This window comes from Phascolarctos cinereus, unplaced genomic scaffold, assembly GCF_003287225.1.
Source record: "Phascolarctos cinereus isolate Bilbo 61053 unplaced genomic scaffold, phaCin_HiC Scaffold_1;HRSCAF=81, whole genome shotgun sequence".
Lineage (NCBI taxonomy): Eukaryota > Metazoa > Chordata > Mammalia > Diprotodontia > Phascolarctidae > Phascolarctos > Phascolarctos cinereus.
Window position 1 is genome coordinate 167,977,399 of NW_027555514.1, and position 17,765 is coordinate 167,995,163.

The 17,765-nt window shown below is 41.1% G+C and overlaps 1 protein-coding gene across 2 annotated transcripts in view; it reads left to right on the top strand.

Moving 5' to 3' along the window:
* Nucleotides 1-3,171: 3,171 nt before the first annotated feature.
* The window catches only part of ITIH5 (inter-alpha-trypsin inhibitor heavy chain 5), a 95,149-nt gene continuing 80,555 nt past the window's right edge, over nt 3,172-17,765 (top strand). The window contains exons 1-2 of one of the 2 annotated variants that reach the window (XM_020965021.2): nt 3,172-3,447; nt 14,229-14,276. In XM_020965021.2, coding sequence (XP_020820680.1) covers nt 3,340-3,447; nt 14,229-14,276 — 156 coding nt within the window. In that variant the 5' untranslated portion in view covers nt 3,172-3,339. The remainder of the gene's footprint in view (nt 3,448-14,228; nt 14,277-17,765) is intronic. The other variant, XM_020965022.2, reaches the window with a different exon arrangement.

Sequence of the window (17,765 nt, forward strand, 5' to 3'; positions counted from 1 at the left end):
TTCATAAGGCTAAGTAGACTGGAATAAGGCCAGCAATAGAGGGTTGAATATGGCCCTTTTCTTCTTTAAGAGAGAAGGGCATGGAGATAGAAGGAGAGCCCAGATACAATCCTAACCTTAGTTGAAGGGAGAGGGTTGAAGCAACAGCTGCTGCAGTCGTCTGTATTTTACGTGTTTAACTTCCCAGTTGCAAACATTAAGAAGGGGATGGGTGGGTGGAAGATTAGGGTTGTGGAGCAGGTTTCTCCCAGATCTATATCTATATGTGACTATGCTAATCTAACTTTATTAGATTAAAAAATCCTTGAGGACAAGGTGTGTCACTTGTTTATGTTCCATAAAGCACCCACAGTAGTATGCCATTTCCCCTGCAGTCAGGCATTCCTTTAATTTGTTAGCTTAAGACACCTGCAATAGGAACATATTCAAGACACTAAGATGAGTCATTAACTAATAATCTGCCACCATTGACATCTTACAGTTGCTGCTCTTGCTGTATCCTGTTTCATGGCTTTTAACAGTAAGTAATGACTACTTGTAAAGAAAAATAAATATTTGGTATACAATCTTGAAAGGGCAAAGTTTTCCCTAACTGGGCAGAGATATCACTAGCAGTTTGCAAATATTCTTATTGTAACATCATTGGCCATTATTATTAATAATCACACCCTGAATTCCAAATATCTTGCCTGGGCTATCCACACTACTAAATCTTCCCATTGTTTAGAGAACTGCTGGTTTTATTAAGGACAATGAAGGAAGAATTTTGGCAGTGTCTACTGGATTAGGGGTTGATTCTTCTAATACTCTGCATTCTAGGATTGGGTGCCAGTTACTGAAGGTAAAATGGCATTTGCCCATTTTGGGAGGGAAAGAGGGGAAAGCATGTTGTATTGGGTTCCGGGATAGTGGAGAGGGGGGAGTAAGCAGAAGGGGTGGAAATAGGGTGGCCAAGTTGTTTAACAGCAGATGAAGAGGCAGCAGGATGTAGTGAAAAGGGCATTTCATCTGTCTTTGGAACAGCTCTGATTTGAATATCAACTTCAACACTTATGGGTAAATCATTCCATTTCTCTGAGTCTCAGTTTACCTTATCTATAAAATGGGGATTATAATTCTTGTCCTACATACTTTATAAGGTTATTGTGGGGAAGGTGAAACTACTATACAAATGTGAGCTCCCCTCTTTTTTTTTTCTTTTTCTTTTTGGATCCAGATGTGGACTTTCATTGATGTAAGGAATTCTAGGTGAGGAATTGGTAGAGCTTCCAAACTACTCTTCTGTAGTTTGTAGTCTTAGAAAGTTGTCTCGGAGAACTGGGAAGTTAAGTGATTTTTGATGGAAAAACCATTTAACTGCTGACAGTGGTGGTAGAGAACTGGAAAGAAAGGAAGGAAGGGAGAGAAAGAGAAAGTGAGGGACAGAGAAAGAAAGAAAAAGAAAGACAGGAAGGAAGAAAGGATCTGATTAAGGATGGAAGAAAGTACTTGGCAGATATATGGAAAGAGGGGCCCTACAAACTTGATTGCAGAAAAATTCTCCAGTTCACTTCTTCTTCTTCTTCTTCTTTTTTTTTTAGTGAGGCAATTGGGATTAAGTGACTTTCCCACAGTCACACAGCTAGGAAGTATTATGTGTCTGAGGTCATTTGAACTCAGGTCCTCCTGACTGCAGGGCTAGTGCTCTATCCACTGCGCCACCTAGCTGCCCCTACCAGTTCACTTCTCATTACATCTGTTTTGTCCATGTGACTTAACCAACTCCTGTGGCTTCCTATTGTTTCTAAGATAAAACGTAAACTCTGTTTAGCTTTTTAAGGCTCACATGATGAGTCCCCAGCCTATCCTTCCAGCTTTACTGGACATTACTTTCCTCTGCCTTAAAAAGCAGCTCAAACATTATCTTCCTGATCCCTGCCACCCTCCTCTCCCCCAGGTGCTAGCAGGCTTCCTCCTAAACTACCTTGTATATAATTGTATTTATTCTCTCTCTCTCTCTCTCTCTCTCTCTCTCTCTCTCTCTCTCTCTCTCTCTCTCTCTCTCTCTCTCTCTCTCTCTCTCTCTCTCTCTCTCTCTCTCTCTCTCTCTCTCTCTCTCTCTCTCTCTCTCTCTCTCTCTCTCTCTCTCTCTCTCTCTCTCTCTCTCTCTCTCTCTCTCTCTCTCTCTCTCTCTCTCTCTCTCTCTCTCTCTCTCTCTCTCTCTGACAATTGGGGTTAAGTGACTTGCCCAGGGTCACACAGCTAGCAAGTGTAAAGTGTTTGGTCTGAGGCCGGATTTGATTTCAGGTTCTCCTGACTTCAAGGCCAGTGCTCTATCCACCGCGCCGCCTAGCTGCCCCTGTATTTGTTCTCTTGATGTTTACACAGTATATACTTATTATGTACTTGTTTTCCTCATTAGAATATAATATAAGTTCCTAGAGTGTAGAAATTGTTTCATGCTTGTATTTCCAGTGCTTACCAAAATACCTGCAAGCACATGTTAACTCTGTAAATACTGGTTGGTTTTTAAAAAGAACTCCGAGGGGGCTAGATGGAGTGGAAGAGGTAGAGGTGATATCTGTTTGGGTTGGGAACTGGGTCGTTCCCCAGAAATGAAACAAAGGGGAAAAGGCGACTTTGGATGAAAGTGAGGAGGAAAGGGGAAGCCGCAAATGTCCTTTGTGGACAAAGATAAGGTAGACGCAGGTTAAGAGGACACAGGTGGCCCTACATTATCTAAGGTCTTTTGGACTGTGCTGTTGCAGGGAGAGATAGTCTCTCCTTAGAAGTCACCTAGTCTAACGCTCTCACTTTGTGGATAAGGAACTGAAGACTTGCCCAAAGCCATACAGATACTAAGTGTCCCAGTAGGGATTCGGACTCAGGTCCTCGACTCCAAAGCTCTCTTTCCACTGCACCACCCGGTGTTAGGGGATGAGGAGCTTCCTTCTTGGCTGTGGGAATGTGTATGTGCGTGTGTGTATGGGGAGGGGGTGTGCCGGTGCCAAACTTAAACCGTTTTCGGTTCCAGTGAGTTTCCCTCCGGGTTGTCCCTAGCCTGGCTTGAGGTCGTCTCTGACTCAGGAGAGGGGCGGGGAGGGCGGGGGCCGGAGCTGGGGTGGGGGTGGGGGTCGGAGGAGCTTTTCCCAGCCCGTTGGCTCCCGGGCCGCCTCTTCTCCAGCTGGGAGGCAGAGGCAGAAGGACAGGGAGGAGCCAGAGCCAGGAGCCGCAGCTGCCGCTGCTGCTATTGCTGCTGCTACTTTCTCCAATCTCCCAGCCTCGGGCAGTCCCCACGGATCTGCCCTCTCGCTGCTGCTCTCCACTCCAGGATCTTCGGCTGTCTTCCTCCCTTCCGAAATGCTCCTGCTCTTGGGGCTCTGCTTGGGGCTCCCGCTCTGTGTAGGGCAGCAGGACCCCCTGGCGCTGGCTGAAGAGCTGGAAGAGGCGCTGAGGTGGGACGACCAAGTAAGTCTTGATGTCTTTGGCCGGGGGCGGGGGTGGAGGACAGTGGAGTGGGGAGCAGGGCCGGTCTCTGCTCTAGTCTCTGTTTGCCTTGCCTGACTTTCTCACCATCTTCATCCCTACCGCTCATCTCAGAGAGACCCCAGGAGTCTCCCCTTCTGAGTTTGCTGTCTCTGCTATCAGGTGTATTTTGCCTGGATTGCACTTAACATTTTTCAATCTCACTTTCTATCAAAGATCCTTCTCCCTCCTCCCCCCCCCCTTTCCATTTCAGTAGGGAATTCCAAGTTCGGTAGGATTCTTGGCCCCCTCACCTGCTAGGGTTGCGGCAGCTTTTTAACCCCAAATTCGGATTTTGGAGCAAGAGAAGTTCCTCATCATATTTTTAGGATATTTGGGATGTGGCTTCTTATTTAATCCATGGAGGGCAGGTTCCTCTGAATCCTCCCTTGCAGGGTTCTGGGAAATGTCTTCAATCTACAAACTGGGGTAGTCTTTATTTTTCCATCTGAAAAGTGGGGAAAACACAGTACCCATTCACGATATTGTGAATAGCTCTGGCTACCTTAAACTATACCAGAGATAGTGACAAGAGCCTTGGAATCGGTGGCAAAAGACAAGTTGGAGACCTGAGTTTGAGTTCCGATTCTGCCATTATCTAGTTGTGTGATTTTGAGCAAGTTGAGTTTCCTCAGCCTTTCAAGTGAGGAGGTTAGAACAGATGATTTCTAAAGTCCGCTGCTTAGGAGCAATATTTAAGGGATACAATATAGACATAATACTTAACAGATGACTTTTGGGTTGTTCTTAAAATAATTTTTATTGATATCTTTTATTTTACAACACTCATGTTTCCCGATGTACCTCTCCCTCTTCCTCTCCTAGAGAGCCATCACTTAAAATAAAGAATTTAAAAAGAGGAACCACAACCACGACAACCCTTCAGCCAAACTAATCAGCACACCAAAGAAGTTTTATAGTATAAACAGTGTTCAGCATCCGTGGTCCCCAACCTCTGCAAAGAAGCTGGGGGTATTTTCTCATGGATTTTATGATTTCAAAGCATTCAGTTTCTATTGCTTGGTGCTATTTTTTCCATTTACATTGCAGTCATTGTATATATATATATATTTCCCTGGTTCTGCTTATTTTACTTTGCATTGGTTCATATAAATCATTCCTTTCTTCTCTGTATTCTTCCTATTCATCATCTCTTATAATAATATAAGTAATTCACTCCCTCCCTGGAGGGAGAGAGAGAGAGAGAGGGAATTAGCATTTATATTGTGACCTACTATGTGCCAGGCACTGTCCTAAGCACTTTTTACAAATATTATCTTATTTGATCCTCACAATAACCTTGCAAGGTAGGTGCTATTATTTATTCAATTTTACAGTTGAGAAAACTGAGGCATACAGAAGTTAAGTGACTTGCCCAGGGCCATACAACTAGTAAATGAGGCCAGATTTGAATTCAGGAGTTCCTGACTACAGGTCCAGTGCTCTGTCCATTATATCACCAATCGCTTCCAGTTACTTTATCCACCACAGTTCATTTAACCATTCCCTGGCAAACGAATATCTACTTTGTTTTCAGTTCTTTGCTCCTACAAAAAGTTCTGTTATAGATATTTTAATGTATGTGAGGCAATTCTTTTCTCCACAAACTTCGTTGGGAGTGACATGCCTAGCAGTAGAAATTCTAGGTCAAAGGGTAAGGACATTTTAATGACTTTCATTGCATAATTGTTTTCCAGAATGGTTGGACCAGTGCATAGCTCTGTCAACAATGCACTAGTGTGCCTGTCTTTTTACAAACCCTCCAACATTGACTATTCTAATCTTTTGTTAAACATGATATTTTACCATCTGCCTTTATATCTTCATTTTTTTTTCTGTGAAAAGGAAGCCTTCACAGAGTACTACTGGCTGCCAGCATAGTGAAAATTTTTTGCAATTATAAAATCTTCAATGGGTGAAATGAAGGATGTGAAAACTCTTTGAAAAGCATAAAGCAGTATGTGAATATAAATGTAAAATGTTATATGCTTATGGATATTAGGTGTCATCAACAGTTATATTTTGGGAAAAATACATAGGTATCTGTTTCTTCCTAGAATTCCATAGTAGATACTGAAGAAAAAACCCATGGGGGCATCATGATGGGTGTTTCAATGTTGCTTTTGCTCAATGGATGTCCTAATCTTTAAAGGGTGAATAATTTTACATGTAATTCCCAGCGATATAAGAAGAGAGGTGGGGGAGAGAGAGAGAGAGAGAGAGAGAGAGAGAGAGAGAGAGAGAGAGAGAGAGAGAGAGAGAGAGAGAGAGAGAGAGAGAGAGAGAGGTGTAAATGGAAAAGCTAAAATGGAAAGGGAGGACTTCTGAAAATCGCAGGACTTCCTAAAGAACTCAGGGTAGTGGCATACATCTAATCTGGGTGTGGGGATGTTGAGAAATCCAGAATGATAAGTTAGTGCAGGCTTCATTTCTTTTCCAGTATTCTCAAGGCTTTGGAACCTAACACATGGTAATTTTCATTCTTAATGAGAATTTCATTCTCGAAAATGCTCTGCTGTGTTGTTATTATACTGCTGAGTTCCATCAATTCCTCTTTTAGAGATCCTCAGCAGGAAGTTCAGAAATATTTTTGCATCAGAGGGGTGGCATGGCATAGCTAGTGTGTGGGGCCCTAAAGTGGAAAAACTGGGTTCTCTTTCCAATTCTATCACTCACTTGCTATTTGGCAGTAGACAAATTACATTGTCCTTTTGCATTTGTTTTCCCCAAGGCACAAAAGTGAGTAGTAATTTTCTATGGGCAAATAATGATGTATCCTTCTTATCTCCCAGGAAATGATCTGAAATTCTAACTTAAAAATGCACCTTCCTCTCCCAGTGAAAATAGTTAAGTGCTGAACAACCTGTAGGTATATTATGCCAGCCGAAGGAAAAATTTTGCATGGTTGATGTGTAATTACTCAAATTGGAATATGTCCAGACCACTGTGGCTGTATTATTCCTTGACACAGATGATAGATGACAACTCCAGTGGGCCAGTAATCTCTAGCCCTTGGTTAGGTTTCAAATTTGAAACAACTCTATTTGGGAACTCCCACCATGTTGGGTCATGAACTCTTTCAAGAGGAATGCTAACCACTAGGTTATTGCATATTCATACAACTATAGAATCTCAGGGTTAAGAGGAGCATCAGAGATCATTCAGTCCAACCCATACATGAACCAGAATCTCCCATCCAACCCCTACCCCCACAAAGTTTCCTCTATGGGACCACACCCAAACTGTTGGGGTAATGAGCCTCTCTCTTTTTTCTCCCTTCTTCCTTCCTTCCTTCTTCCTTCCTTCCTTCATTCTTTCCTTCCTTCCCCTCTTTCTCTTTCTTTCTTTCTTTCTTTCTTTCTTTCTTTCTTTCTTTCTTTCTTTCTTTCTTTCTTTCTTTCTTTCTTTCTTTCTTTCTTCCTTTCTTCCTTTCTTTCTTCCTTCCTTCCTTCCTTCCTTCCTTCCTTCCTTCCTTCCTTCCTTCCTTCCTTCCTTCCTTCCTTCCTTCCTTCCTTCCTTCCTTCCTTCCTTCCTTCCTGACACCAATTCTTCACCACACATTTACTAAGTGCCTACTATCTGGGAAGTGCTGTGCTTGGTCCTAAGGGTACAATGAAACAGTCCCTACCTTTAAGGAGTTTACATTTCCTTGTGTCCTTGTGTGGCCTTCACATGTTCTTAGATTCTGCCTAATTCTACTATACCTCCTGACCTGGGCATAGACAAACTCTTTTTCTTTGGGTTCTTAAGGGAAAAAACCCTAAATTTTTACAATCTCTTCTATTCCACTCTCCTTAACTTTCTTCTTTCTATTTCCCCCTCTCTTCCTTTTTTAATTTCTCCTGCTTCTCCCTTCCCCTTCACTCTCTATCTCCCCTCTTTTCTCCTTTCCTCTTTTCAAAGCTGCGCAGGAAGGGTCCAACGACTTAAGCAAACCTGACCGTAATGACCTGAGACAAGTCTAAATGAAGAGTTACTGAGAAGATTGTTGGGAAGCTGCTGTGGCTCTCAGGGCCCATTCACTCCATTTACTTCTCCTGTTTTTCTGATCTGAATCATTTCTGCCTTCATGCCAGAGGGGAATGGGCTTTTCCTGAACCAGTACATAAAGAAGGTTAGGTCTTCCAGAGAGGAAGACCTTCCTATGCTCTTCTCCATTGTTTAGATCTTGTGAATGTCCCAAGCTGTCTCTTCTCCTTTCCTCACCTCCCACTCAACTCTGTTGGCCCTAGGACTAGTCAGAGAAGAAATATATCTCTCTAACTGGGGTTTTAAGGTGTTTCATTGTACTTGTTAACTGCCTGTAATTGGAAATGTTTTGAAGAAGAGAGGAGTCTAATATTCAGGGTCTGGATGCTATTACTGCTCTTACTCTGATCCACGGGAGGGAAAAACTTGGTTATTCATCTTCCTGCCTTCGCTGCTGCTTTGTGCTCTCACAGAGACTAAGGCTTGATTAGGTAGTAGGCACACAGCTGATTGGAAAAACTCCTATGCCTGTAGTCATTGTCAGAGACTTCTAGAACTGGAGGAACCTTGAAGACCATCTAGTCTAAATCCTTTATTTTAAAGATGAGGAAATCAAGATATTTCCCACTTATTTTTCCTTATTTATTCCCTTTCTCCTCTACATAATCAGCTCCAGTCCCCTGTCTATTATTTAATCAACAAACTTTTATTAAATACCTACTAAGGGCCAGATACAGTGCTAGAGGATGGAGATACAAAGACAAAATGGAATCATCCTTGTTCTCAAAGTACTTAAATTCTATTAGGGAAGGCAACATATAAATACATACATACACACATATATAACGAGTATAACACACACAAGAGTAATGAGTAATGTGGGAAGAATCACCAGCAGATAAGCAGGATTAGTAAAGCAGGACCTGGTGTTTGGGATGAGCTTTGAATGAAAGTTAGGATTCTAGGAGGTGGTGGTGAGGAATGAATACATTTAAGGTATGTGGGAAAGTCTGTGAAGAAGAATCAAGGGGCAGCTAGGTGGTGCAGTGAATAGAGCACTGGCCCTGAAGTCAGGAGGACCTGAGTTGAAATCCAGCCTCAGACCAAACACTTGACCCTTACTAGCTGTGTGAGCTTGGGCAAGTCACTTAACCCCAATTGCCTTTAAAAAAAAAGAAGAACCAAGCAGGGGGATAGTATTTTGTGTGTGATGGGCAACAGGAAAGCTAGCTGGGCTATACTAAAGAATTTGAATGGGATTAATATATAAGTCTGGGAAGGTAGGTTGGAGACAGTCTGGGAAGGGCTTGAAATATCAATTGTTATTTAGTTATTCAGTCATTTGTGACCCCATGGACCACAGCATGCCAGGCCCTTCGATCTTCCACTACCTCTCAAGGTCTGTCCAAGTTCACATTCATTGTTTCCATGACACTATCTATCCATCTCATTCTCTGCTGTTCCCTTTTCCTCTTGTCTTCAATCTTTCTCCTAACACAAAGGTCTTTTCTAGTGAGTCCAGTCTTCTCATTATGTGGCCAAACTATTTAAATTTCAGCTTTAGTATTTGACCTTCCAGTGAATAGACTGTAACAGAGTTAATTTCTTTAAGTATTGACTGATTTGATCTCTGCTGTCCAAGGGACTCTCAAAAGTCTTCTCTAGCACCACAATTCAATAGTGTTGATTCTGTGGCACTCAGCTTTCCTTATAGGACAACTCTCACAGCCATACACTACTAGATAAACTAGCTCAACCATAACTTTGACTGTATAGACTTTTGTCAACAAGGTGACATCTCTACTTTTTAGTATGCTGTGCAGATTTGCCATAACTTTCCTTCCAAGTACCAAATGTCTTTTAATTTTTTTTTTTTAGTGAGGCAATTGGGGTTAAGTGACTTGCCCAGAGTCACACAGCTAAGTGAGTGTTATGTGTCTGAGGCTGGATTTGAACTCAGATCCTCCTGACTCCAGGGCCAGTACTCTACCCACTGTGCCACCTAGCCGCCCCATTAATTTCATGGCTGCAGTCAATGTCTGCAATGGTCTTTGAGCCCAAGAATATAAGATCTGACACTTCCTCCCTCTCTTCCTCCTATATTTGCCAGAGGGGTTTGCATTTGATATTAGAGGTGATAGGGAGCCAATGAAGTTTATTGAACAGGAGAGTGACATGGACACTTAAGAATATTTAGGAAAATTAAGAATACCACTGTGGCAGCTATGTGGAGAATGTGTGTGTGTGTGTGTGTGTGAACTGGAGGCAGGGAGACCAATTAGGAGGCTATTACAATAGTATAGGAAAAAGATGATGATGGCCTGACCTTGGGTGGTGTCTGTATGAGTGAGGCAAAGGGAATGAATTTGAAAAATGTGGAGGTCGAGTTGAGAAGACTTGACAAGTGAAGGAATGTATGGGCTGAGGGAGGGACAGTTGTGGGTGGGTGGGGGGGAGGGCTGAGGATGTCTCCTTTAAGCCAAGCTGATCTTGTCCCCAGTGAGCTTTCTTTCCTCTTCCTCTGTACTTTGTTGTCATTTAACACATCGTTTATGGCCTTGTAAAGGAACCTTTCCTTTGCTGATCCGCCATCTTAAGACACATTCACAGCTATTATGGATTCATTTCCAGGTCCTGTCAGGGTGATTTGTCCATATTGCTTTATTAATCCTATTCATCTAATCAAATACAATGTTCTTTTTTCCACTGTACTCTAAAAGTATAAAACTGTAGAATGCTTGTCTTAGAGACAGTAAGACCTGTATTCAAATCCTGCCTCTGACACATAATTGGGCTATGTGATCCTGAGGCAGTCCCTTAACTTTTCAGTGCTCTAGGCAACTCTCTGGACTATAAATTGCAGAGGCATTGACCACCTGTATTGTTAGAGGGAGTTTCCTAATGAGGGAGATCTCTGTATCAATGAAATCACTGGTCAAGTCCCTATTCTTATCTTTTCCATTAAGGTTCAAATTGCCAAATCATGTCATGCCTCATTTTCTTGTCTGGACTAAACTTAGTCCCTGTCAGCTTGTTGGGATGACTAATGAACACAAGCAGTGGGAAAGTACTCATGAAGGGATCCAGGGACGCATCTTCTAAGATCTGTCATTTTGTTGGTGTGGGTACACCTTCCCTTCTGCCAATCCAGTGGAAAGGACGTGATTACCATCAGCTTGGTGATGAGCCTCCCAAACCTAGTTTGGCTGGTCTTTAGATAACAGATGGACTGTGTATCATAGATGCCCATCCCCAGCCCCATCCTAGATGCCCAGCTGGCTTGTTAGGAACTGTCAGAGCCTGTGCTGCACTGACAGAGCTTTGGAAAATCCAAAATTACCTCCATAATGCAATGATACACTAAAGTAGAGATTTATTGGAGGAGCTTGACGTCCCATATCATACCTCTGGATCTTTGCATTGCCCTGACTTCTCATCTCTAGTTCTTAGACTCTTTCCCTTTCCTAAGGGCCAGTTCAAGGGCCACCTTCTATGGGGCTTTCTCCATCTTGGATTGTTTTGCATTCATTTTTTTCTGTGCATACATTTTAGTCTTCAATAGAAGGAGAGTTTAGGGCAGTGAGGTGGTACAGTGGATAGAGGGCTGGGCCTGGAATCAGGAAGACTCATCTGGCCTCACACACTTACTAGCTGTGTGACCCTGGGCAAGTCACTTTACCTTGTTTGTCTCAGTTTCCTCATCTGTAAAATGAGCTGCAGAAGGAAATGGGAAACCACTCCAGTATCTTTGTCAGGAAAACCCCAAATGGGGTCACAAAGAGTTGGACAACACTGAAACAACTCAACAACCACAAAAGGAGAGCTCTTTGCAGGCCAGGAATGTATTTTGTTTTTGCCTTTGTATTCTTAGCACCTATCACGGTGCCTTGTAAATAGCAGACACTTCCTGAATGCTTGACAAATTTGTGAAATAGAATAATTAACTAGCAAAAATGAGATTGCTAGCACTTCCACACCTAGTTCCAATGGGCAACAAGAATCTATGTATGAAGACCACAAAAAAAATGTTAACCAGAACTTTACCTTTTTAAGCAAATTTTGATTCTGTTCATTTGAAGTTTGGACTGAAGTATTGCCATAATGATCCCTCAGAGAAACCTAGATAGTCATCTCAGAAGTAAAAAGCCCACTTTTCTTGTTCTCTATAAAGTCTGTTTACCAGAAAAATATATTTTACAAAGGAGAGACTTCAAAGGAAATATTTTAGCTCAGTCAAGCTCCATGTGACTCCCATGGGGGGTTGGGCCCTCCTGGTGAACCATGGAGTGATTTTAAGTGGTTCCTGGCCTTTCTACAACTTCAAGGTAGAAAAACCTTATAGTTAAAAAAAAACAAGATGTTCAAGTAGAACTGGGTGAGTAGCTATTCCTTTGGCCTTGTGCAGGTATTTGAAGAATTCTTCACTGTTCCTATCCCATTCCGAGGGTCAGAAATTACCATGCTCCCTGAAATTCTCACCTCAACTTAAATACTATGTCCCTTCCCTCTCTTTATCATGACTTGGGCTCCCTTATACTGAGATGGCTCCATAGTGACTTACATAGCACTCTCTAATCACTATATAAATGTTGACCTATAGTTGGCAAAAAGTGCGGGACTTGGAGTCAGGGAGACCCGAGTTTGAATTGTCTTAGACACTTAACTAGCTGTGTGATTCTAGGAAAGTCACTTAATCTCTCTAAACCTCAGTTTTCCCGTTTATTGGATGGGGTAACAACAGTGCCTTCCTCATGGGATTGTCGTGAAGATCAAACAAAACAACATGGGCAATCGGGCTGGTAAACCTAAACCACTGTATACATGTTAGCTATTATTATTATTTTTTATTACAAAAATCTTTTATCAGCAAGCTGACAGTCACAGAGCCACAGAATTTCAGAACTGGAAGGGGTCTCCAAGGTTATGTAGTCCAACTCATTCTTTTTTGTTTTTTGCTTTTTGGTGAGGCGATCGAGGTTAAGTGACTTGTCCCAGGTCACACAGCTAGTAAGTGTTAAGTGTCTGAGGGTGGATTTGAACTCAGGTCCTCCTGACTCCAAAGGCCAGAGCTCTATGCACTGCACCACCTAGCTGCCTCTGTCCAACTCATTCTTGAACAAGAATTTTTTCTACAACATAGCAGACCAAAGGTCATCTGACCATCGCTTGAAGACCTCCTGAGGTGGACCTCCAAAGGCAGCCTATTCCACATTGGATAGCTCCAATGGTCAGGATCAGGCTTCTCTGCAACTTTTATCCAGTATGTCCAGCATTAACCCTGAAGGGATTTCTCAGTATTCAGTAGCAACTGAAATAGGATGCTGATCGTGTTGCTTGTGGCTAGCATTTATATATCGCTTTAGACTTTTACAGCACTTTGCAGGTGTTATCTTGTATTATCCTCACAACAACCCTTAGAGGTAGATACTATTATTCTTTCCATTTTATAGATGAGGGAACTGAGATAAACGGAAGTTAAGTGACTTGCCCAGGGTCACCCAGTTAATATGTGTCTGAGGCTGAATTGGAACTCTTCCTGACTCCAGGTTCAAGGATCTGGCTGCTGCACAATCAGTATTAGCTCACCGTTATGTCGAGATTTTAGGTGTACAAAGCACATTCCTCAAAATACACCTGCTTTTGAAATTTCATTGAAGTGTTGTCTTCCCCGTCCATCAGGGGTGTTGGGGCAGCTAGGTGACGCGATGGATAGAGCACCGGCCCTGGATTCAGGAGGACCTGGGTTCAAATCCGGTCTCAGACACATAGCACTTACTAGCTGTGTGACCCTGGACAGGTCACTTAACCCCATTGCCTAGCCAAAAGGAAAAAAAAGATAGTTAAGGGTCTTTTTTTTTTTTAAATACTAGGAATGTCCAGTATGAATCTCCTTTTTTTCCCTTGGGGAGAGACTCCCTTCCTTATGATCATCATTGTTAATATTGCATTATGAGATTTTTACCATTAATTACTATTATTAGCACTTAGTGAAAAGAAAAAGGAGGACTCAATTCTCTCAGGGCCTCCCCCGGAATGAAGGACTCAAAGTTGCCTGGCACTAGGAAGAAAGAAATGTTTGTAGTTAGATTGTGAACTCCCTGAGGGCAGGGATTATTTTTCTTGTTGCTTTTATTTCCATTCCAGCACTCAGCACAGTGCTTGGCACATAGGAAGCCCTTAATAATTGCTTGTTGACTTGACCTGTGATATAGGCAACTTAGGTACCTATGAGAAAACTGAGGCTCAGAATATTTAAGGGACTTTCCCAAGAAAATTCCATGCTTCCTCCAACACACTTGGGGTGAATATTCAACATATCAGATCAATAAGATCATCACAAAAGTCTATCTGTGTCTCCAGTGAAGGTGTTTCCTGATATTTTGAATTAAATTGAATATTGACCACCAGTCCATCAAATTAACTTTAGACGTCTTACTTCAATGTCAGCTGTTAACAGTCAGAGTAGTGTTAATTTCAAGGCAACAAAGAAATGAAATAATTTTCATCTTCTCTCTCACATGTTGCCTTACTAGCTAAGCATTCATCTGGGTCTAAGCATTTTGTCACAGCTTTAGATAACAGCTTATTTAATTTCTGGCTATTAATATGATGCCCCTATAGCACCCCAGGGATATGAAGAAGAATTCTGAATTTAAAAGACTTTTTTTTAAGAAAAGGATCAAACTAACCCATAAATATAAAGATTCTAATCAGTCCTTCACGATCATATTTCATGAATCTTTTTTTTTTTTTAGCAGGTTGGACATCGAGTCCCAAGGCAGGTCAGGCTACAACAGAGGCTGGTACGTATATTCATTTGGTATCTGAAAAGCAGATTTCCTTCCTTGTACTAATTCCTTTGAACTAGCCATTGCCTTTGATTAAAGCTCCCCAAAAACTTATAAAGAAGCAGATGAATTAATGCCAGAGTTTGATAGTATTAAGCTTTGAAAGCAGTTGTTGTTTTATAAGACTTTTAAAAAATAGATGTGAGCTTTCTTTTTTGGCAAAGGAACATATCGCGTCAGAAGAAAAGCAAGGACAAAGTACTTTAAAAATAATCTACTGCATAGGGTTTCAAAGGCCCTCTTGCAAAAATATAACCAAACACGAAACTTTTTTTTTTCTTTTAACATGTCCCTTCAATGCCCCCCGTGAGTTTAAAAACAACAAAATCTTCTTAGTGAAGCAAACAAACAGAACATCCACAGATGTAGGCTAAAGCTTCATGGGATGAAAGTTGGGCAAGAATTTGAGTGTATTTTGGAGGTTAACAGATTGGGAACTTGGGATAACCTCCAGCAATTCTAATAACTTGTTTTGGAGTCATCTCTTACTGACTACTGTGTACTCAGTGATAAATCATTTCAAAACATTGAGAAGCTCCACCAGTCTCTAGGGTCTTTCCTTTTTTTCTAAATGCTAGGAATGTCCAGTATGAGTCCCTTTTCTTCCCTTGGGGAAAGACTTCCTTCCCTATGATTGTCATTGTTAACTTTGTATTATGAGATTTTTATCATTAATTATTATTATTAGCATTTATGAAAATAAAAAAAGAAGACACGATTCTCTTAGGGCATCCGTTGGAACGAAGCACTCAAAGTTGCCTGGCACCAGGAAGAGAGAGATGTTTGTAGTTGGAGTTCCATCTGCATCCTTTGGGGCCATCGTTGGTGCTCATCTGATGCTAACCTACTTTCCCTTAAACTGTTAATCTATTACTATTAAAGGCCAAGAACTTAACTTTTCTTAGGTTCTTCATAGTGCCCTGCACAATGTTGGGTATCCATACTGCAAGTATCTGCTATTATATGAGTGTCCTCCACTGTTGTTATGGTTGCCAATCCCTGTAAGCTTTAGTAAATAGTCTTTATAAACCAGAGGTAGTGGCATATTCTTATAACCTCTGCTGCTCAGGAGGCTGAGGCTGTGGATCACTTGAGCTTGGGAATTCTGAGATGCAGTGGAGCTAAAGCTGATTGGGTATTCACACAAAGAATGGCATCAATGTGGTAAGCCCCTAGGATTGGAGGGCTATCATGTTGCCTGTGGAGGGGTGAATGAGCTCAGGTTGGAGAAGCAGAGCAGGCCAAAGTATTGAGATTTGGCCTGTGAGTAATGACTTCACTTCCAGACCAGGGAGACCTGGTCTCAAAAAATCAACAAGCAAACAAATCCCTCTCCAATAGTCTTCCTAAGTTGCACTGGCTAAAGACATCCATCATCTGGTAATTAATCTTTGGATGGTTGGATATTAATAAGTATTTTAATGGAACCATTAATTAATGATTTAATTAATTTAAGTTAAAAATTTAATTCTTTAAAAAATTTAGTGATGCAATTTTGACAGAATGGACATTTCCCAATAAATACCTAAACACCACCCTCCCTCCTCTCAAAGAATACACTTCCAGAAAACAACTACTCTATTAACAGAAAGGGCAGAGGTGCCCTTTAACTTTTTATAGTACTGAGCTCAAATTGACTACTATATTTGATGAGAGTTTTATTGCCTTTTTTTACATTTTTTTACACACTACATTGCAGTAGTCATCATTAAACATTGGCTTCTTTTGGCTCTGCTTTCTTCTCGTTGCCTTATTTGCAAATCTTCCCATGTTTCTCTGAATTCTTCATACTTGTCATTCCTTATAGTGCAGTAATAGTCCGTTACATTTATATCTGCTAACCGGTCCCCAGTCGTTGGGAATTCTCCAGTCGTTTTGTTTCCAATGTTTTGTTATTGCAAAATAGTATTGCTATGAACATTTTTGCACGTGAGCCTTTTCTTTCTGTCAGCAACCTCCTTGTTCTTAACCTTTCTTCTCAGTTAGATTGTTACAAGTTATAGGAGTAGGGTACCTGTAGCCTTGAGGCCACTTGTGGCCTTCTAGGTCCTCAAGTGTGGCCCTCTGAGTCCAAGTCTTACAGAACAAATCCTTTTATTAAGGGGATTTGTTTTGTGAAGTTTGGATTCAATCAAAGGGCTGCACTTGAGCCTTGAGGCAGCAGATTCCCCACCCTTTTAGCCCAACTCCAGCCAATGTTGATTGTCTTCTATAGGAGAATATTTAGGATGGCCATGACTCTGTGTGTGTGCATGTGTGTATATGTGCATATGTATATACACACACATACACATACATATATGTGTGTATGTATATGAATAAATGAATATGTAGAGTATATCTGTGTATATACATATAAAATAAATATATATTCAGAGTATATACATATATGTATCTATACATGTATATTTGAAGTATATATACACATAAGTATATGTATATATGCATATTTAGATCATATATGTACATGTTACACACACACACACATATACACATATGTATCTAGACCTATGATTTCATTGGTATAGGGAACTCCCAGATTAGGGAACGAACTCCCTCCACCTGTGTAGGTTTGTATCTACTCTGTCACTTTTGGTTTTGGAGATTTGCCTACAGCAGTGAGAGATTAAGTGACTACCCAAGTCATACAGTCAGAATCTGTCAGAGGCAGGAATTGAACTCATATTTTCCTGGCTCCAAGGCAAACTCTCTATCTTTTGTACCACTACATGCTGCAATATATTGTGTTGCTATTGCTCAGTCATTTTTCAGTTGTGTTCAACTCTCTATGGTCCCATTTGGGGATTTCTTGGCAGAAATACTGAAATGGTTTGCCACTTCCTTCTCCAGCTCATTTTACAGATGAAGAAACTGAGGCAAACAGGGTTAAGTGATTTGCCTACAGTCACACAGCTACTAAGTGTCTGAGGCCAGATTTGAACTTATGAAGATGAGTCTTCCTGAGTCCAGGCCTGGCATTCTATCCACTGTGTCACTTAGCTGCCCACTGCCATATACAGAGTGCCCCAAAAGACTTAGTGCAGATTCAAATCTAGTAATATTTGTATAATGTTCTATAATACAAAATGTACTAAATTGATCAATAAGCTTACATCTGCACTGAGGCTTTTGGAACATCCTATATTATATATAATATATATCTATAGCAATAGTTAGTCTACATCACCTGCATCTATCAAGCATTATCGATGTTTCTATTCTTAACTTCGTGGCAATGAAGGCCTTTTTCTCTGCATAAGACATATGTGTACAAATATTCTTTTACATGTAAAGAAACTGGGAACAGATATGAAATTATTTCTTTAGAGTCGAATAATAGGGTTAGTGACACTACTATGAACAAAATTCAGTTTTTTCTCTCCATGTGTCTGGCATGTCTTCCTAGGTTTATATTTAATGTAAAATAAGCAATATTGTGGTTTC